The sequence below is a fragment of the Phalaenopsis equestris genome, unplaced genomic scaffold (assembly GCF_001263595.1).
Source record: "Phalaenopsis equestris unplaced genomic scaffold, ASM126359v1 Scaffold000094, whole genome shotgun sequence".
Lineage (NCBI taxonomy): Eukaryota > Viridiplantae > Streptophyta > Magnoliopsida > Asparagales > Orchidaceae > Phalaenopsis > Phalaenopsis equestris.
This window is the reverse complement of record NW_018164536.1, coordinates 7245849-7268705: the sequence shown is the minus strand read 5'-3', so window position 1 is coordinate 7268705 and position 22857 is coordinate 7245849. Positions and strand designations below refer to the sequence as shown.

Here is a 22857-nt window from a genome sequence, read left to right as displayed (position 1 = left end):
GATTAATAGAGTTGGATTTTACTTTAGGTTTTATTTTTATTTTTGGCGTTGAAACTGTGTTACCAAACACCCACTAAATATCAATATTTTGGGTGGTATGTATATAATTATCCCTCAAACTTGTTATTTACGAACCAGTCGCTCTCTTTCAGCCATTTTTTTTTCAAATTCTCATTGAAATATCATAATTCATGGCAAATTTTTGCCGCAGAAAACCCCACCCATATTTTTCATGATTCTCAAATTCTCAATAGTTTGATCATGACACATGTAAATATATTAGTTCCAGTCGAGCGTTTAATTTGAAAATATTAATATTTTTTATGGTCTGTATGTAATTATCCATGCTTATTGTACTATTTAATGATTTTAGTGCTTATTACCTGAATTCATAAATGCAATGCATTTAATCATCAAGTTTTGATTTTTAATTTTTTGATTAATATTGAATTATCATAATTGCATTAATGATTTAGGGTCATTTACAAACATACCCTTCATTTCTTATGCATTTACATATCTAACAGTTGGTTTTTCCACATTTTTATGGCACATACCACTAATTAACCTTTTAAAGTGAAATATATCTTTTCATGCACACACAAGGTGACACTAAAAAATTGAAGTTTTCCGAGTTACATATGTAAATACATAAGAATTAAATTGGTATATATGCAAATCTTTCTTTATAAGCATAATTGAGGATCATATGTGTAATTTGATAGAGTTCTCTATTTTTTTTTAAAGTATAAGACTCTTGATTAACATTGAATGAATGCGTGATTAGGGCTGTCAAAAAAGCTCGTTGTTCGCGAACAGTTCGTGTTCGGTTCGTCAATGAGTTCGTGTTCGATTCGTTCGATAAGTAAACGAGACAAGCGCGAACAAATTTTTTTCGTTCGGTTAGTTAAACGAACCAAACACGAACATTGATGCGTTCGTTCGTGTTCGAATCGTTATTGTTTGAAATATAAAATAATATAAAATAATTATATATAAAAAATTATTATAACTATCATAGCTTTTTAAACAATAATTTTTTCTACAACAATTTCACAGCTGCTGCTTAAAACAATTACAGTTGCCTCAAGGAGACCCTATGATAATTTGTCAACTTTTTCGCTGCCATGAACTAAGCCTTTAATATCTAAGTTTGCACAAATTTATAAGGCTATTTTCTAAGAGTCTTTGGGTGGAAACTCTTACTAATATTCTCATTATGTCTTCCTTCAATATATATATATATTTAAGCTTGTCGTATATGCCATTTAGTCTAATTTTCTCGAACTTAATGTTTGATTATTGACATTGGCATCATCTATGAGGAGGCAGAGAGTGAAAAAAGGTTTTTGTGATAAAAAGTTTTTTAATCATAATATCATTTGCCAACTCTGCAATTATAATAGCACTTAATTAGATGAATAATTTTATAATCCTCATAAATATAGGTGTCTCATGTTCATTGTTTCACTCATTTTAAATTTTATAGAGGCCGTGTTTGAATTTTTCATATATAATAAAAAAAAAAACAATTTTTAGTACTTTCAGAGTTATAATTTCCCCTCAAGTCCGCCCACCATATAACCGAACCAATCCCTTGAGCTCTGTGCTCCATTGAAGGAGAAAAATAGAATAGAGAGAGAGAGATGGAAGATGATGGAATTGTCCGGCAATCAGCCAACTATACTCCGTCTGTGTGGGGCGATTACTTCATAAAACACAGCGCCCCATTTTCTTCCTCCATTGAGGTACTTAATCTATATACAATTATTACAGAGATAGCCATCAGAAAAAGATTATATATATATATATATATATATATATTTTCATGCATGCAGAAAACGGAGGTATGGATAAGGTTTTTTTGCTGTGGTTGCTTTTTGAAAATGCCACGCTTCCATTTATTTCGTGCGTTCGACCTGCTTATCCCAAAAAGCTATCATGATTTTTTGATAAACGCCGTCCTCCTGTTTGCTTCGTGCGTTCGACCTGCTTATCCCAAAAAAAATATCAAAATTTATGCATATAGTTGCTTAAATGATGGATGTATGTTATTCAAAGTTCAAATTTGATTTTTGTCCATTGGATCACCAATACACACATTATTTTAGTAACCATATCCAAAACAAGAATAGTTAGATTTATAAAAATAAGAATTCACTCATAATTTTAAATAAATTTTACTCATGAACTAAAATATACTTATAATCAATCATATAATTTCAAATTAATTTCACCTAAATAATCACTTTCAAATCTCATAACATTAAAATTATAGAACTTTATTTATAAATGTACTTCATTTATTACACTTTTTCATATATATTTTTCTCTTCACTCTTTCTTCCTTATTCACTTTTGTTCAATTCTCTATTACAAATTCCACCAACTTGGACTTTTAGCACTAAAAATGTAAACCTTATATTAAATTTCTTTTTTCATTAATTTATTTTCTCACATTAAATATTTTTGTAGCATCGAGTAACATAAGTTTGTAATTATAATATAATTCTAAAAGTTATTTTTTTTAATATTATGTATATGTTTTTTAAAAAAAATATTAATGTTATGCTTAGAACATGAGGAATAGAAATGATTATTAACTATAACAAAATTAAGCCCATTCTAAATGTAGTTTGCCGTCACTTGAAGGTTATTGTGGGATTATTGACGTGAAACATGAAAGTTATTGAGTAATTATTGGGGGGTTATTAGGAGGGTTAATGCTGAGTTTGTTGAAATGGAACCACAAAAGTTATTGGAGTGGAATTGCAAAAGTTATCGGGGGATTATTGGGGGGTTATTGAGAGTTTATTTCGTCGTTATTGAAGTTAATGCCCCAATAACCTCTCAATAACTTGTTTTTTGCGTCGCAGCATGAAAAAGGGTCCCATTGATCTCTTGCTATACAGGACAGGGACGACTGTCTTTTTCTCATGCAGAGTTTGTTGAAATGGAACTGCGGAAGTTATTGGAGTGGAACCACAAATGTTATCGGGGGATTATTGGGGTGTTATTGAGGGTTTATTGTGTCTTTATTGAAGTTAAGACGTGAAACATGAAAGTTATTGAGTAGTTATTGGGGGGTTATTAGGAGGGTTAATGCTGAGTTTGTTGAAATGAAACAACAGAAGTTATTGGAGTGAAACTGCAAATGTCATTGGGGGATTATTGGGAGGTTATTGAGAGTTTATTGCGTCGTTATTGAAGTTAATGCCCCAATAACCTCTCAATAACTTATTTTTTGCATCGCAGCATGAAAAAGGGTCCCATTGATCTATTGCCATACAGGACAGGGACGACTGTCTTTTTCTCATGCAGAGTTTGTTGAAATGGAACTGCGGAAGTTATTGGGTGGTTATTAGAGTGGAACCACAAATGTTATCGGAGGATTATTGGGGGGTTATTGAGGGTTTATTGTGTCTTTATTGAAGTTAATGCCCCAATAACCTCTCAATAACTTATTTTTCGCGCCGCAGCATGAAAAAGGGTCCCATTAATCTCCTGCTATACAGGACAGGGACGACTGTCTTTTTCTCTTTTTCGGGCAAGGTTAGCACTTAGAATCCAACACCTTAAAATTCTTAATTTAATTTCCAACTAATGTGGTGCCACTCATTCGAAATAATTACAAGAAAATAAGTTATAATTACATTAACAATAAAAATCTTCATTAAGTATAATACAAATCTATGAACCTAGAAGTTTAGAACATCAAACCCTTCAGAACCCAATAAATTGCAAATAAACCCAAACACAAACAGATACAAATAACTCATACATCATATAAGTTTTGAGGCATTTACATCCAAACCACTGAATTCCCATCTATTTACAAATTTAACACCTAAACTTTACTTTTTTTTTTACATTTATACCACCTATATCTTTCATAGCACATAACAAATAACACTTCTTTAGCTTCAAAGCGAAATGCACCATTTTCATGTAAAAATTGCAGTTTGGTTGTTAGATATGTAAATGCATAGGAATTGAGTGGTGTGTATGTAAATTTTCGTATAAGTTTTCATGCAAGAAAAGAATGGAGGAAACCTGGATACATACCTTCATCAGCTTTTCTGGTGCACAGCAATCAGATGGATGTCCATATCCTTGAGCATGACGGCACGGCCGCACGAGTCGCAAGGAGCGGTTCTCGAGCCGCAGATGCTTTCATGTTCCGAGAGCCCTCGCATCCGATCGCGGGCGTCGGCGGGCGTGCTCCCGGCTTCGACCATGTCGCCGCAGAACCTGCAGGCGATGAGGCGCAGAGGACAGGTTGTGGACTGGTGCAACACCTGTTATGAGAGGAAACAACAGTGAGATAAAATGACAGACGATATAAAAATGAGGCATTTACATACATAACACTTAATTCCTATGTATTCACATATATACCACCCCAATCTTTTATATCACAAAATGAAAATACTACCATTTTAGCTTTTAAAAAGTTAAGTGCACCATTTTATGCATAAGCAGGGTGGTATGCATGTAAAATTTGAAGTTTAGGTGTTAGATATGTAAAAACATAAGAATTGAGAGGTATGCATGTAAAACATCCAAGTATAATTGCTTTAAGAGAATTTATGAAGGGAGCAATCTGTGGCCCTGTAGCTAAAATACTATGGGATTTATGGGCTGTCCTAATAGAAGATGAATACAGCAAACGATTTTAGGAAGCTTCCGTTTGGGGGAGCTTATAAGTGCGGGCGGCGTTCTCAAAATGCCGCCGTACAGTTTGGTTCGCGCGTTTCGCCAGCTTATCCGAAACTGCGTTTTAGCGTTTGAGATTTTACACTAAACACAGGCCGCGGGTCGACCCCCGCGGCCGGCACGCAGGCCGCGTTTCAGGATAAGCAGCTTATCCGGAAACGCACAAGCTGCTTACATAAATACCATTCAATTCCAATATATTTACATATCTAACACAAACTTCAATTTGTAGATACATACGACTTCATCTATGCATGAAAATATGTGTTCCACCTTTTAAAAAATTAAAATGATAGTATTTTTGATCTGATATGAAAGTCTTGGATGACGTAAGTGTAAAAAAAGCAAAATTCAGATGTTAAATATGTAAATACATGAGAATTAGAAGGCATGTATGTAAATATAATAGGGAACAATGTTATCTGAGGTATTAAGAAGATTGGAATGAAGAAATGACATGAAAGAGGAAATGGATGCTGAAGAAAAATAACACATAAGAGTTGTTAATAAGCTCAATGTAAAATATAATAGAACACAAATGATATATTTTTGTCTAGGAAATTTACATAACTAGCACACAATTTTTAAGTATTTACATATCTCACACTTCAACTATAATATTTACGCACATGGCACGTTGGTATTTTAAACCTAAGCAAGAAAATATGTATTTACCTTTTAAAAAGTGATAATAGTGCTATTTTGGATGTGATTTAAGGAAGCTATGCACGAAAAGGCGTATTTAACTTGTTTAAAATGTGATAATAGTGCTATTTTGGATGTGATTTAAGGAACCTATGCATGAAAAGAGATGTATTTAACTTTTAAAAAAATGATAATAATGCTATTATTGATGTGATATTTAAAGATTTTAGCATTGTGTGTGTAAATATGAAAGTTTGGGTGTGAGATGTGTATGTACATAAGAATTGTATGCTGTTTATGTAAATTGATATTTACATTTATAACACCTTGGTGTCGTAAACTTGTGAAAGAAAATGTATATTTCACTTTCAAAAAGGTAATTATGGTGATATTTTTTTATTTAATGTCAATATTATGCATGTAAATATGCATTTTTTAGGACTTAGATATGTAAATACATAAGAATTGTGTGTTGTGTATGTAAATGCCCCATTATATTTTGCAAAATTTGACAAATAAATGATGAAAAATATAAATTCATTCGGTGAATGAAATATGAATTAATAAATCTCTTTTTAATAAAGTGAAATTTGTCCCTCCATGTCCTATGGCATACAATCTACCCATAACCACCTCAACAAACCACAACCAATGGATTCAATTCACTAGCTAACACATTCTAGAATATATAACTATATGACTAGCATTTAATTAAAATTTTCTTATAAACATTTCCCAAAATAATTATTTATATATCTTACATGCATATAAACCTTAATATTATTTACTCATACAAACTTTAGTAATGAAATAATGTACTCATTTGATATGATAATTTAAAAAACATAACGGTAAGAAAAACTAAAAAAAAATGCTTTAATAAAATTAGCAATGTAATACGTATAAATAAATTTAATATACGGCTTGAAAATAGTATTCATATTTCAAAAAAGCTTATCATGAAAATTGAACTCCGGGCACGTTGTATGAATATTAATCAATATAAAAAAGTGCATCACGCTTTGAGCAAAGAAATAATAAAACATTATGATTGATTTATTACCATTTCTTTCTTCTCTAGAATCACTCCACATGCACATTTGGTTGGTGCATGAAACACCTTCATATGCTTCTCCATCTCCCCAATTTGGAAAGCTTTGCTACATTTCACACAATGCACATGGTCACCAGCTTCTTCTTTCCTTAGAACAACTCCACACCCATCATGCTCGCAAACAATATTGTTCCTGATGCAATACGCCTCATGAAGTAAAATGGTGTGACTCGAAATGTGGTGCCTGCAATTTCGACATTTCACCGAGTCATCATTTACTTGAGACGAAGATCTCACACTTTGACCCACTCTCACTGCGTTATTGTCTTTGAGAGACACGGATATCTTATATCTCGCCCATCCCTTGAAGCCAAAGACACCAATGCTATAAGTACCCACCACCATGTTCTCATTCTTCGGGCTTAGTATCAAAGTCTTTGAACCCATCTCATGAGACGACCATTCATGGCGGTGTTGGGTGGGGAACACCAAAGGATGGCGAGAAACATATATATCAATATCACCATCGGATGTATCAACTTCAAGCTTTACCTCAATATTTGTAGATCCAGAAGCAACCTTTTCATGAAAATTTTCGTCCAAGGAGAATTTGTAATAAGCAAACTTTCCTTCCTTAACTCGTCCTGATTCAACCTTTCCAAGTGTGATTGGTAGGAGCACACACTCATTCTCAAACTCTTCGAGATTCAAATCAATTCCCTCGATATCAACTTCAATGTCAGTTTCTAGAACGGAAACACTCGATGCAGGTCTTAGCTCGAGAACTCTTAGCTTATAGCTTAATTCCCCTTGATTGACAGTAATAGCTTCTCCTTGAGAAAGTGTTGTGTGCTTCCGAAGACCTTATAGCTTAATTCCCCTTGATTGACAGTAATAACTTCTCCTTGAGAAAGTGTTGTGTGCTTCCGAAGAGCGGGTTTCAAGCACAGCCTTATGGTTTGGAATATCAAAAAAGCCCAAACTTTCGGGTTTCAGTTTAGCATAAGAACCTTTGGGGATGCTTACATAGCGAACTTCAATTAGAGGCACCTCTGGAACTTCGTCGGAGAATAAATTGTTCCAAATATGGAGTGGAAGCTCTACTGATCCTTCCATCGCAGTGAATTCCAAAACGCCTGAATGTGCTGTTCCAGGCTGAGGTTCCCCAGAAAGATTAGGATCTGGAGAGGGCTGATTATCGATTCGTGAAAGTTTGAAATACATGGGGCCTTTATCCAAAGCTCCTTTATCCGATAACTCGGTAAAACATGATGGTGGTAGCTTAATCTTATCTCCATGGCCAATATACTGAAGAGCTTCGAGTGTTCGTGAAAACACAATTCCATCACCAATAACTAGGGCTTCCGCCAATTGCTGCTCTTCCTGGGAGAAACATTCAAAGAATAAGAGGCCAGCTAAGAAATCATGGTAGAGGGAAGGTTATTTGGTTCTTTTTTAAGATGAAAAATATGACTTTGCTATTACTAAAGAAAATGCATGAAGAGTCGAAACCCAAAAATCTGCCAAGAACCCCTTAATAACTTGAATTTCAAGTGTATTGAGGTTCAAAAAAGAGATTTTTTTGAGATGGACATGTCCTAGGTCCAAACCTAAAATGTCTCCTGTACATCCTTATGTTGGATTCCGATGTATTTACATATCTAAAAACTAAATTTCCAAATTTACATGCACAACACTTAAATTTTTAGCATCACCTAAAAAATACTATCATTTTAAAAGAGAAATACACCTTTTCATGCATAGTTTTATGACACCAAAGTGCTAAAAGTGTTCAAAGTGTAAAAATCAAACTATAGATGTTAGATATGTTAATACATAAGAATTGTAGGGTATGCGTGTAAATATTCCACTTTTTTCTTTTCCAATCAGTCTAGCTCAAGTAAACACAGTTGACTGGATTCACACTACTATCTAACATAGTTATTGCCAATAAACAAGATCAAATTATACTACCAGAAAGCACTGCGGAATCAGAATTGAACTGTTTCAAAAGTCAACAAAATGTAAGTCAAAAAGGGGAAAAAAATCATTCAATAAGCAAGAATGATAGCTAGAATGACCGGCAAGACTGAACAACACATGAAGGCACATATCTATCAATTTCAAATCCAACCAAAAAAACTGAAACAACAAAAAGAGATTCATATTAATAACTTCAGTCACCATAACTTCCATATAGTGGTTCTATAGATGTTATCCAATCCATCTGTGAATATTATTGTCCTCTTCATCTTTCTAATGCTCCTAACTTTCACCGCAATGTTCTTAGCTAAATGATCCGATGACCATCTGCGTCCAGCTTCTAATGCACGAGGCATTCGATCTAAACTCGTGTTTTTTTAAGAATTGATCCGTATAATAACCAGGAAGGTAGCCGTTCTGTTTTACTAATTCATAAATCAACTCTGTGACCTATATCACAATAAGCTAGGCATCAAAAGACCAGAGAAACTTCAAAGGTAAGCCAAAAACTATCCTAGCGCGATAACACTGACTAATTCAAAAAAAGCCTCCAACTAAAATCAAACCACTAAATACAATCATCGCATGGAAACCCTAAAGTTCTTGCAATAATCAATTGCCCCTTGACATGCGCATGCATATAAAGTCGGGAAAATCTAAAACATCCACAGATCACAGCATCTAATCGGAAACCACCCAGAATCACAACAGCCAGCTGAGAAAAGGATAAACAGGAATTTCGAAAAAAATCTAAAAATAAGAAGAGATCGTTCCGATTTGCGAACCTTGAGACGAGCATTCTCAACTTCGATCCTTCTGGCAAGCTGGGCGGCTTCAAGAGCCTCCCGCCGGCGAGTGGCAGCCTCCTTCGCCTTTTTCTCTCTCTCCGCCCTCGCCTTGGCCCTCTCTTTCCTCTCCCTTTGCTCTCTCTCCAACTTTTCGCGAGCAGCCCTAAGCTCGAAATCCATCTGACACAAACGCACAATCCCCCTGTGATTTCTCTCCCAGAGATCGAATCTGTGGTGTTTGTATGTAAGAATGAGAGAATTGGGTATTCGATGAGTTCAACAATGGCGTCCAGGATTGGGAGAAGACCAGCGCTTGTAATATATAGTCCTTCGGAACGTTCTAGCAGGTCACGGAAACGAAGAAATATTACATCAGTACTCAGGTAAAAAAATAACTTGCATAGCCAATCAAAACAAGTCACAACATCTCGCGCCGTAGAGTAAAATAAACGGCGCAGTAGCACGGGGAATATTTCCTCCTGTGTTATTCATGTATTATTGCGCGTTATTCGTACTCACTTAAAAAAATAACTTGCGTACCCAATCAAAACACGCCACGACATCTCGCGCGGTAGAGTAAAAAAAACGGCGCAGTAACACGGGGAATATTCCCCCCTGTGTTCTCCTGTGTTATTCATGTATTATTGCGCGTTATTCATGTGTTATTGCGTGTTATTCATGTGTTATTGATATGTTATTGTGTTATTATAACACCAAGAATATTTTCAGGATACAGTAACACATGAATAACACACAAAAACACTTGAATAACACGGGAAATATTCCCGACAGAGAAAAAAACGGCGTAGTAACACGGGGGAATATTTTTTCCCGTGTTATTCTTGTGTTTTTGTGTGTTATTCATGTGTTATTGTGTTATTATAACACTAGGAATATTCCCAGGATACAATAACACATGAATAACACACAATAACACATGAATAACACGGGGAGGAATATTCCCCGTGTTACTGCGCCGTTTTTTTCTGCGTCGCGCGGGATATTGTGGCGTGATTTCATTGGGTACGCACGTTCCTCTACGTGCGTAGTACTGATGTAATATTTTTTCCACGGAAACAGGACGGTGGCGAATCAGCGATGACGATAATGAGTGTGGGACCTCAGATACTAAATTTGAAGATATTTTTTATTTTTATCATTAAATTTCTATGTATTTAGTGGGGTAAATTTTTTTTATATAAAAAAATATAAATAAAATAAAAAATTTATTTATTTGACATATTTTTTTACCTGTATTTCACTTTATTTTTAAATAATTTTATTTTTATTTTTTAAAAAATAGAAAATAGAGTCGAGCCCGACCCCAATTTCATCACCGACAGCTTCTTTGAAGCCAAAACCGGCCTAACCATCATGTTGAATCTAGATTTTTCTTGATCTCATCATTGATAGCTTCTTTGATGCCAAAGCCGGCCTAACCATCATGTTGAATCTAGATTTTTCTTATGAGGCACACTCGAGGATCAAATCGGTAGAGACCTTGAGAAAAAAATATAAAGAGACGGAGAAATAAATAAAATAACACATATTAACTTGCCCCTTAGAGGCAAACTAGGGTATTCTCGAATTCTGTAAGTCATTCTATATATTGTAACTGTGAGATTAGAAGAGAAAATTGACGAAAGATCTCCTTACAGAGTATGAGTCTGGAAAGAAGGGCCAAATCCTCAATATTACATTTTGTGGGCTTCCTATTTATAGGATATAAATAACCAAAATTGGAAAATTACATATCTATGATATAGGGTGGTTGGTGATTGCAATAGCGTCAATCAGAGGTTGAAGTTGAAATTTACAGTAGTAGTTGGTCATATAAGCCATAGTTGGTGACTGTAATATCGTTAATTTATCACAAAGGTCCTAATTGATAACTATAACATCATCAGTTGGCCACATAAACTATAGTTGGTGACCCAGTTGGCCACAAAGGCCGTAGTTGAAAGCTATGATAGAAGTAGTTAGTCACATATGTCGTAGTTGGTTACTGCAATATTGATAGTCTGCACATAGGACGTAGTTGAAATTTATAGTAGTATTTGATCATATACGTCATACTTACTGGCTACAACAACGTCAGTTGGTCACATATGACAGTTGGTGGTATTAGTTGATCACAGAGGTCCTAATTGGAATTTACAGTAATAATTCACATAAAGGTCATATATAGTGGTTGTAATAATGTCGGTTGGTCACATAGGTTATATTTGGTTATTACAATAGCGTCAAGTGGTCTCAGAAGCTGTAATTAGAATTTATAATAGTAGTTGGCCATATAAGTGTAATTAGTGGCTACAATAGATTTACTTGGTCACATAGGCTGTAGTTGGTAACTGCAATAGAGTTAGGTCGCAATAGAAATTGTAGTTGGAATTTACTAAAGCAGATGGTCAGGCAAGTCAAAGTTAGTGGCTGAAATAGTGTCAGTTGGTTGCATAAGTCGTAGTTAGTGACTACAATACCTTCAGTTGTCCATAAAGGTCGTATTTGGTCATGTAGGTCGTAGTTAGTGGTTGAAATAACATTAGTTGGTAACAAATACTGTAATTTATAGTCGAGTCTCTAATACAACATTATACCTTATAATCGTATTTATGATATGATATTAGCAAGCAGGGGTTGTTGATGGTGGTGAGCATAGGTGGTTGATGGTGTTCAACAATTGTCGACAACTGCGAAGAACATAAGTTATCATCAAATTTTCAATATGACGATCGTATTTGGGATATGATGTTAATAAGTAGGGGTCACTGATAGCAGTGAGCAAAGGCGGTTGATTGTGGTCGACGACAAACAACATATGCTAACCATTGGTGGTCTACAACTACAGAGACTAGAAGTTGCCATCAAGTTTTCAATACAATGTTATATGTTATGATTGTGTTTAGAATATGATGCTAGTAAGTAGGGGTCGTTGATGGCAACAAACAGAGGCAACCTAAAATGGTTGACGCACATTGGTTGATAGTGATTGATGGCTATAAAAACTGAAAGTTTGCTTCGAGTATTCAATACAATGTTATATGTTATAGTCGTATGTAAGATATGACAACAACAAGCAGGAGTTCTGTCGCATTTGATTGACTCATCATGTGGAATACATATGATATGCACTAAGTTGATATGAAAATTAATCGGTTGTGAGTTGAAAACACTTTGAAGATGTCATTGAACAGGGGTCAAAGATAGGTCCTTCATTTTTGTAGCAAAGTTCAACTCAAATGAATAAATCCCATCACCTGCTGTAGAGAACTAGTTAAACTTTTTTAAAGCCCTACAAATACAACTTTCAATTGCCCTCATTCGTATGATATTAAGTTCATGAAGATGGTAAGTGGCAAGTTGCTCGAGAGCAAAATATATAAAGTTTAGGGGTTAGATATGTAAATACATAGAAATAGATGGTACGTATGTAAATGCCACTAAATACAAACATAAAATAACTAGAAGCATATTCACTATAAACCAAACATCATGGATCTTCACATTTACATTTCTAAATATAAAGAATTACAACATTTTATTAAACAATGTACCAAATTTTCGGACCGGATCAGTCTAAAAGCCGTTGAATTTACGTTGAGATTAATAGTAGATTGCAAATCATAATTATTTTCTCATATATTACACCATCTCAACATAAATTCAACGACTTTGAGACTCATCAGAACAATAAAATTGACATGAATTTTATACCACAAATTCTTTTCGTATAAAATCAATTGAACTTATCGCGGATTCCTCATATATTACACTCACCTCAAAGCAAATCCCACGGTTCTAAGGCCCATCCACAATCAAACTTTGATGATAACATTCCGACCTATCGAAAATGATGTTCTTCATGAACATCGAGGAGCGAAGATGATGATGTGGCAGAATATTTGCTCGGAGCCGGCGTAGTTTTTCGAGATGTTCGCTTGGTAGGAACCATCATATGTTCGTAGTCTTCCTCATCAAATACAGAGACATCTTCATAGTCTTCAACCTCTTTGAACACAGGATGGACATATGCATTTAGAAGATAACCTTTCAAGTCCAGGTTAGGCTCCCTTGTGCGTTCCAATGTGTCCTTCATCTTTGCTTCCTGTAATTTTGGGGAGTATTTGTGTAAACAAATATATGCAGTTCTGATTGTTTGTGAAACTTGGCAGAAAAGAACAATAATAACATATAGGAATACTGACATACATAACATTTAATTCATATGTATTTACATATCTAACATCCTGAACTTTAATTTTTACGTATATGCTGCCTTATCCATGCATGAAAATGTGTATTTTTATGTTTTAAAAGTTAAAATAGTGGTATTTTTCGGGTTATGAAAGATTTGGCGGGCATAAAGATGTAAAAAAAGTAAAGTTTAGGTGTTAGATATGTAAATAGATAAGAATTGGGTGCTATGTATGTGAATGCCCCGAAAAATATTTTCTAGGAAGGTAAATGACTATTTTTACATGTGTGCCACTCAAATCTTACATGACGCAAAAAATATCACTATTTTAACATTTTAAAAAGTGAATTACATCTTTTCATGCATCGGTAATAGGGCTGTAAAAGAGCTGAGCTCAGGCTTGGCTCATGTTCTGCTGGTTTAAAATTGCTCGTGTTCAAAATCGGCTCGTGAACAGTGTGTTCGTGTTCGGCTCGAAATTGGTTCGTTAAAATTAATTAGAAAAAATAGATGGTGAGTGATGGATTCGAATCTGAACCAAATCTATACAAAAGAAGACACATAACCACATTACCACTCAAGCTGTTATGATTTAAACTTAGATATAAATATATAACCCACATTACTACACAAGCTGTTATGATATAAACTTAGATATAAATATTTATAATATATTATTATATAAATAACTATATGATTTTTTTTTTATTTCGAGCTAAAGCGAGCAGAACACGAGCGAACAAAGAGTTGTTCGTATTCGGCTCGTTTACTTGACGAACGAGCCGAACACCAGGAACACAAGCTACCACACGAGCTATTCACGAACAACGTAATCAATTACCTGCAACGGTTATGCAGGTAATTGCATGCAAACATTCAAGCAAAAAAGTTGAAATTTTGGTGGTACATATGTAAAATACAATGTAATCAAGAGGTTATGCATGCAAACATTCCTTAAAATTACCTGCAACGGATATTTTCTGAAAGCGGATTCAAACCGGTTCTTACAGAAATTATGAAACCATATTGTCAGGATTGGAAGAGCAATGAGGACAGGCGTTGAATTAGCAGCTTCTTTAGTGCTTAGCAGTCCCATAAGAACAATCTGAGACACAACCATTGCAGTGATTATACGGCCATGAACATTTGGCCAAAATGCTGCTGCGCTCTCATATTGCTGATTGTAGACATTTATGATCTGAAAATACATATTTAATCTAATCATTATCAAGAAATAAATAATATAAAGACATTTACATAAATACCTTACAATTTTTTGATGTAATTACATATCTAACTCCGAAACATTTATATGTACTCAAATCATTAATATCACCGTCAAAAATACCACCATCACTATTTTTTTAATGGTGAGATGCAGCTTTTCATGCATAAGTTTTATGACAATGAGGCGTTATAAATTTAAATATCAAGGTTTGGGTGTTGGATATGTAAATACATAAAAAATGTGAAAATTACATTTTGATGTAATTACATATCTAACTCCGAAACATTCATATGCACTCAAATCATTAATATCACCGTCAAAAATACCACCATCATTATTTTATTAAAGGTGAGATACAATTGTTATAAATGAGATGTTATAAATGTAAATATCAAAGTTTGGGTGTTAGATATGTAAATACATAAGATATGTAAAGATTACATTTGATGTAAGCACATATCTAACTCCTATACATTAATATGTACAAGCATACCACTAATATCATTAATACCACCATCACTATTTTTTGAAAGGTGAGATGCAACTTTTCATGCTTAGGCTTTATGACAATAAGGGGTTATAAATGTAAATATCAAAGTTTGGGTGTTAGATATGTAAATACGTAAGAAATGTGAAGATTACATTTTGAGGTAATTACATATCTAACTCCCAAACATTTATATGTACTCAAATCATTAATATCATCATCATTAATACCGCCATCAATATTTTTTTAAAGGTGAGATACAACATTTCATGCATAAGTTTTTATGACAATGAGGTGTATAAATGTAAATATCAAAGTTTGGGTGTTAGATATGTTAATACATAAGAAATGTGAAAATTACATTTTGACTCCTAAACTTTCATATGTACAAGCATACCACTCAAATCATTAGTATCACATCGAAAATACCACCATCACAATTTTTTTAAAGGTGAGATGCAACTTTTAGTGCATAAGTTTTATGACAATTAAGTGTTATAAATGTAAATATTAAATTTTGGGCGTTAGATATGTAAATACATAAGAAATGTGAAAATTACATTTTGATGTAATTACATATCTAACTCCTAAACATATATTTGTACAAGCATACCACTCAAAACCATTAATATCACATCAAAAGTACCACTGTCACTATTTTTTTAAAGGTGAGATCCAACTTTTCATGCATAAGTTTTTATGACAATGAAGTGTTATAAATGTAAATATCAAAATTTGGGTGCTCGATATGTAAATACGTAAGAAATGTTTGGTATGTATGTAAATTTTCCAGTTAGAAAATTTCAGTTCATTATGAAAAATACAAATGGTCACAGAAGCAGAAGAAACCCAAGATTATGTTTCTTATCAACATCACAGAATTCATAATCATTTACATATCCTACATCTAAATCTTATATTTTTCTTATATAAAACACCTTAATCTCTAAATCTCATAATACATATCATTAACATTGACTTATCAGAAGTGAAATACACATTTTCATGCGTATATTTTGATTTGATTATCAAACTAAGCCGATAGATAAGTAAATGTAAACATCTAGATATCAGATATATAAGAAGTAAGATTTGCCATCCATTCACTGCATGGGACATCTAACTGATGCAATGGTCTAGAATCAGAACTCAAGAAACAATAGTTTATTGATTGAGAGCTTAGGCTCCATCCAAGAGGTCTCAAGTTCGAGGCCCCGAGTTCGATATTAATATTGCTAGAAATCTCGAAAAAAAAATCTCACGAAATTAATACTTTCCAAGCAGACGATGATGAGAATGAAAAAAAATCCCCCAGTAACAAAACAATATGACGAAAAAACCGCTTACCTGGTGTCGAAAAACGAGATACGCAAGGCCGAAGAAAACCATTATATATGGAAGCAAGAAGGGCGTGACGACAGCATAAACAAGACCGAGTAAGAAATATAGTTGTATCTTAGGTTCATTAGCATTAAATTCAATACTCCCAGGATCCATGGCCTCCTCTCTATCCTTTTCGGTCTTTACCAAGAAAATGTTCTTCAAGTGGTACACTATCAAAGGTTTTAGTCTCAAAATCTCGCCTGCAACTCCGGCCCAACCATCAACCATTACATATGTTATGAAAAATGTGGCTTTTTGTGGAATTGCTATGCCGACGGTCTTTGGGAAGCTGTAATTTTTAAATCAAACTAGCCGTTAGAATGTTACTCTAGCTCATGATAGGCTCATTATTAATATCTAACAGATAAAGAAGATGCTAAATTAATTTTTCCATGGTCTGTTTGTGGTTTAAACTATTTTCAAAAAAATAATTTACTTATTAGTCATATATGATAAGTGAGAAGTTCTGAGTAATCTACTAAAAAATTAGCTAGCATTGAGATTTATAAACTAATATTGTTAATAAAATGCGCAGACGAAAGCAGTCGTGTAACAATAACGAGAGAAACTATTTGCAAGGAGAACAACATAAAAGAAGAGAAGGATGCGCATGGTTCAATGGCATTCTCCTTTGTCTTCGGCCAGAGAGAGAGAGAGAGAGATGATAGTTCCATTTGATCAGAGATAAATATATGTTGCAAAAAAAATAAGGTTAAATTCCAACAAGGTCATTCGATTGCTTACGTAATCAATTTAGGTCCAGAGTTTTGTAATGCTCCAATTTAATGCTTCAACTATTATAACTTGATCACAATTGGTTGCAGTGATTGAATTAAGATCAATTTTGTATAGTTGAGGGACTAAATTGAGACCATTTTGTGTTGGAATTTACTCAAAGAATCATTTGGGAACAATTTGCAATAGTTGACGAGATCATTGCAAAACTCTAAGATTAAATTGGCTACTTTGGAATTGTCTGGAGACTATCTTAAGATTTACAACAACAACAACAACAAGCCTTTATCCCACTAAGTGGTGTTGGCTATATGAATCCTTTTTCTCCATTGCGTGCTATTTTGTGTCTTATTTTCATTTAATTTTAATAAATTAAGATAATTTTTATACAATATGGCCAGATATTTCAAGGTTAACATAAGTTAAATCTAAAACATTTACTCTCCTTAGTGGATCATCAGATGGTCGACGTTTAATATGATCAAGCCATCTAAGACTCTAATTTTGTCCACCATTGGAGCTACACCAACACTATCACAGATATAATCATTTCACATTTTGACTCTAAGTGTAAAGCCACTCATCCACTTAAGCATTCTTCCTTGTATTTATCTCTTTTGATTCCATGTTATTTTATCTTGTTGTCTTCTCTAATTCTCGCATTTTATATTTCATCATATTTAAACTCTAAATGAACCCGGATAACAATTTAGATTGCTACTACTCCCCCCTCTATACAACATCTCAAGAGCCAAGCTTCAACACATTAAAAAAAAATAATTTTGCAATCTAAGATCAACCAATTACTGTTTTTGAATTGGTTTTAAGAAAATTAAATTTGGTTTAAAATTCAATTTAGAGTTTAAAAGTTGTTTGGGTTCATTTTTGAAAATATTACATCCAGTTTAAACTCTAATTGATTTCATATTAGATCAGAGAAAAATATATGTTGCACGTGTAATCTATGACAAAAAGTTTAGCATCTTTTATACCACTGCAAGCTCATAATTTTATCATAGATCCATGTGATCTAAATATTTTGAACCCAACAACAATGGTAAAGACATATAAAACTTGTTTGGAATCACTTTTGTTTTTTTGTTTTTTGGTATTTTAAAATATTTTTGCTTAGTGCATTTTTTATTTTTAAAAATATATTAGCATGCTTTTAAAAACATTCAAAACATCTAAAGGGTTGTTTGTCAACGGATTAGATTTAACTTATTAGAATTTAGTAAATCCTGTAAATCTGAATTTACAAATTCTAAATGAGTTAAATCCAGAAAACTGTCTAACAACAAATTTATTAAATCCTTTAAATCCAATAAAACTGTTCGGCAAGATTTAGCCTATCGCATGTTATCTATCACCTTCACTCTTACTTAACCGAGCCGTAAATCCACCGTTTTGAGGGATTTAGTAAACCCCAGATTTATGGCTGAAATTCGTTAAATCCAGATTTATCAAATCCGTAGCTTTATTTTGTCCAAAATGACCGTTTGATAAGATTTAGCCTACTTTTAGGTTAAATCTTGCTCTAAATTCGTTGCTAGACAGCTCCTAAAAGCTATATTGAGTGTTTTTAAAAACAACTAAGCAAGTTAAAGAAAACACCTATAAGTAGGAAGCAGGCCAGAAAACTTACTCACTGACTGACTGATGAATGAAAGTATCAATTTGTTGAAATGCAGTCCCTGCAATAATGCTTCCAAGGAATACATTCACAAACAAAAACATGTAATATTTTGTGGCTGCTCTTCTCTCAAGAGATGATAAAGATATAAATCCTTCAAACTTGACCATGATCATCAGGATCATTGGCAGAAAGATTAGAAAAATCTTTAGAACAATTCCAGGAAGAAAACCTTGGATGAATGACTTTATAAAGGGCCTGCAAAAACAAAGTGTACATTCTAAAAAAAGAATACCCATTTAATTAAGATTTCAAGACATTAAGTGGAAATTAAAGCATAAAAAATGAATATTTACATACAATAGCACACATTCTTATGTATTTACATATCTCACACCTAAACTTCCATATTTACTACAATAGCATACATTCTTATGTATTTACACATCTCACACCTAAACTTCCATATTTACACATATAGCACTTTGGTGCTTTGAACCTTTTCATGAAAAGGTGTATTCTACCTTGAAAAAGTGATAATATTGCTATTTTTGATGTCATACTGAAGATTCAAGTGCTATTTGTGTAAATATGGAAGTATAGGTGTGAGATATGTAAATACAAAAACAAAACAATTGTGTACTACGAAAGGAAGTTGAAAATGATTATAAATTGCAGCATAATAGCAATTTTAACAGATAACGAACATGCTTACGCAAAAACCTAGTGATAGAACTTTGAGAGGGATCAAAACTAGAATTTGAGAAGCAATCAATCAATTTAATGCTTATGCATATTGTAAAAATAATGATTTCCAACTAACATAAGGTTTCGACTGCAGCAAACAGTTGATGTAAGAAACTGTAAATAATAATTATAAGAGAAATTTACATACATGCCACACATTGCTTTTTGTATTTACATATCTAACATGAAAAGTTTGATGTTACATTTATGAAACTTTGTTATCATAAAGACATGCATGAAAATGTGTATTTCAGTTCTAAAAAGTAATCAATAGTGATTTTTTTATTTGATGTTAAAATTTGAGTTTTATACACGTAAATATAAAAGTTTAGGTGTTAGATATCTAAATACAGAAGAGTTGTGTGGTATGTATGTAAATGCCCCTAAAGGAATGGATTCAAAGACAATTCCAATGTATTTACATATCTAGCACCTATAGTTCAATTTTTATATGCATGAAAAGATGCATTTCAGTTTTTTAAAAGCTAAAATGGCTATACATATGATGTGATATAAAAGACTTGGGAGGTATAAATGCAAAAGCAAAGTTTTGGCATTAGATATGTAGATACATAGGAAATACGAGCCAAAAAAAATTTTTGAATTACACTCACACTTCAATCAAAGGCTTCAAAAACGGAACAGCTTCCTCGATGCCCTCGATGTTTGCCAGAGATTGAACTATAGCAATGGGGATAATGAAGAAGAAAGTAAGAAAGAAGAACAAAACTCCAATTACCAGCCGCCTGATAGTCAGGTTAACAAAAGGAATGGAGAGATTGCTCCAATAAACATCACGAGGTTCAGGAGACCACTCAGTTAACCACATAGTTGGATTTCTGGTCTGTTGTGTTTGAGCACAGACGGCTGCACCCCAACGAGTTCTAAATGAAACAAATGCTGCTGGCATCACGGATTTTGGGTCTTTCTTAAGCCTATCGCGTTCTTTAACCTCCTGCAAAATAAAAAAAAATAAAGTCAAATCTATGAAAATTTAGGGAAAAATTTTATATTTTGGAGGTTAAGAAAAAAACTTAGATGAGGGCTTACTACTTCATGGCTAGGATAAAGAAGAAGAAAGCAGAGAGTATTTTGGAAGATTCACATACATACATACCACTTAATTCCTATGTATTTACATATCTAACAACCATGCTTCAATTTTTACATATATGTCACCTTACCTATGCATGAGCAGGTGTATTTCACTTTTTAAAAGTTAAAGTAGTTATATTTTTGATGTGATATGAAAGATTAGGCTGGTATACATGTAAAAAGTAAGATTTAGATGTTTGATATGAAAGTAGCACACAATTCTTATGTATGTACATATCTCACCGCTAAACCTTCTTCATATTTACACACACAGCACTCATTTCTTTAATATCACATAAGAGAATTGCACTTACTACTTTTTAAAAGTCAAATACACGTTTTCATGCATAAGTTTAAAATACCAAAGTGCGATGCAGGTAAATATGGAAGTTTAGGTGTGAGTTATAGTTTTCATATAAAACATCTCAATGAAATTTACTAGATTACTTTTTTTAAAAAAATTTACATCAATTTCTTTGTGTTTATGTATCTAACACGAAAGCATCAATTTTTAAATATACTTCACCTTATTTATGCATGGAAAGTTCTAATAGTAATATTTTTTATGTGATTTAGAATATCTGAGTGATAGAAATGTAAAAAACAAAAATTAGGTGTTAGATATCTAAATATATAGAAATTGGGTGGTGAGTATAAATGCCCCTTCCATATTCCATGGCATAGAAGTATGGATACTCAAAACTATGAAATTCATGAAAAATAACCCTTTAATACATCTTCAACCAAAATGTTAATCATGTGACAAAGAAGGAATTAAGGCAAGTTCTCAAGCATAGGGACCACCCTACCTATCCTACAGAGTTTACAAAGCAAAACTATTTCAGTTAGATGATGCAAACAGAAAAGGTATGAAAATACAAAGAAAAAAAAGGAATTTTGCATACATACCATACAATTCTTATGTATATACTTATGTAACACCTCAGGTTTGATATTTATATTTATAACACTTTAGTGCTATCAATCCATGCATAAAAGGTGCATTTCACTTTTAAAAAAAGTAGTAATAATGGTATTTTTTATGTGATGATAAAGATTTGAGTGATATGCATGTAAATATGAAATTTTAAGTGTTAGATATGTAAATATATAAGAACTGTGGTGTGTATGTAAATTCCCAAAGAAAAAAAATACTATATGGAAAATCAAACCATGCAGCCTAAAAGTCAGCCAAGTGTGAATATAGTTCTGAGTAAAGTGCCCATGAATTCTATCAAACTGATAAAACATGAAGGGGCATTTATATAGATACCATACAATTCTTATCTATTTACATATATAACACTTAACACTTTACTTTTTACAATATATATCGCACAAATCTTTCACATCAAACCAAAAATACCACCATTCTAACCATAGATAATTGTACTCACATATCTAACACCAAAACTTTACTTTTTACATTGATATGACACACAATTTTAACTTTTAAAAGTGAAATAAAACTTCCACGCACACTTAACTTGTTCTGTATGTAAAAATCAAAGTTTAGGAAACTGATATGTAAATACATAAGGATTGAGTGTTATACATCTAAATATTCCAAAAATGAATTGAATCAAGCTCGATTCTACATAATCCACAGTGCATGGCTTACATCTTTTGATAACTTGTCAATCTCTGATGTGTAGTAATCAATTGCATCCACCTTCGCACCACAGAGCCCGAAGAAACGAGTCTGGTGAAGACAGTAGAGAACAACATTATTATTTCTGATTAAATTACAGCCGACCAAAAAAAGCTCAATTCTTACCTTGCAAGTTGGTTTTTTCGATGAATTTCTTTCATACTTTAGCTTATAAAAATCCAACCAGTTCTTCATGGTTTTCTTCTTTTCTACCAACTTCGAAAGTTTGTTGGCATCATATACAACCTAAGAGATGCAACAAGAAGACAGATTGAACAAACAGTATGTTAGATTTGTTTATATATGCTATAAATTGTTCTAAATGAAAAAAAAAAGTGTCGAGGATAAGGGAAAAAATGTAATGGCAGTGTAAGAGAGATAGAAATAGATAGATAAAAGTTCATACCTGAGAGGAGTAGTTAACCGTTGGGATCGTGCGCAAGCCAAAGTCAAAGACAAGCGAGCCTTTCTGCATCGCGTGCAGGGGTGTCGGCGTTTAAAAAGGGGGGAGTTACGT

The 22857-nt window shown here is 33.2% G+C and overlaps 2 protein-coding genes across 2 annotated transcripts; both read right to left on the bottom strand.

Annotated features, from left to right (window-relative positions):
- Positions 1-3649: 3649 nt before the first annotated feature.
- LOC110020209 lies at positions 3650-9509 on the bottom strand. Its single transcript, XM_020718230.1, has 4 exons — positions 9184-9509; positions 7351-7798; positions 6425-7278; positions 3650-4298 (listed from the first exon to the last, which is right to left on the bottom strand). The coding sequence occupies exons 1-4, from the start codon at positions 9364-9366 to the stop codon at positions 4071-4073; spliced, it is 1713 nt and encodes a 570-aa protein (XP_020573889.1). The 5' UTR covers positions 9367-9509; the 3' UTR covers positions 3650-4070.
- A 3246-nt stretch (positions 9510-12755) lies between these two features.
- On the bottom strand, positions 12756-22815 carry LOC110020196 (calcium permeable stress-gated cation channel 1-like). Its single transcript, XM_020718202.1, has 8 exons — positions 22747-22815; positions 22467-22586; positions 22311-22391; positions 20209-20549; positions 18860-19105; positions 16444-16768; positions 14346-14579; positions 12756-13291 (listed from the first exon to the last, which is right to left on the bottom strand). Exons 1-8 carry the CDS (start codon positions 22813-22815, stop codon positions 13028-13030), a joined length of 1680 nt encoding a protein of 559 aa, XP_020573861.1. The 3' UTR covers positions 12756-13027.
- Between the last annotated feature and the right edge of the window lie 42 nt (positions 22816-22857).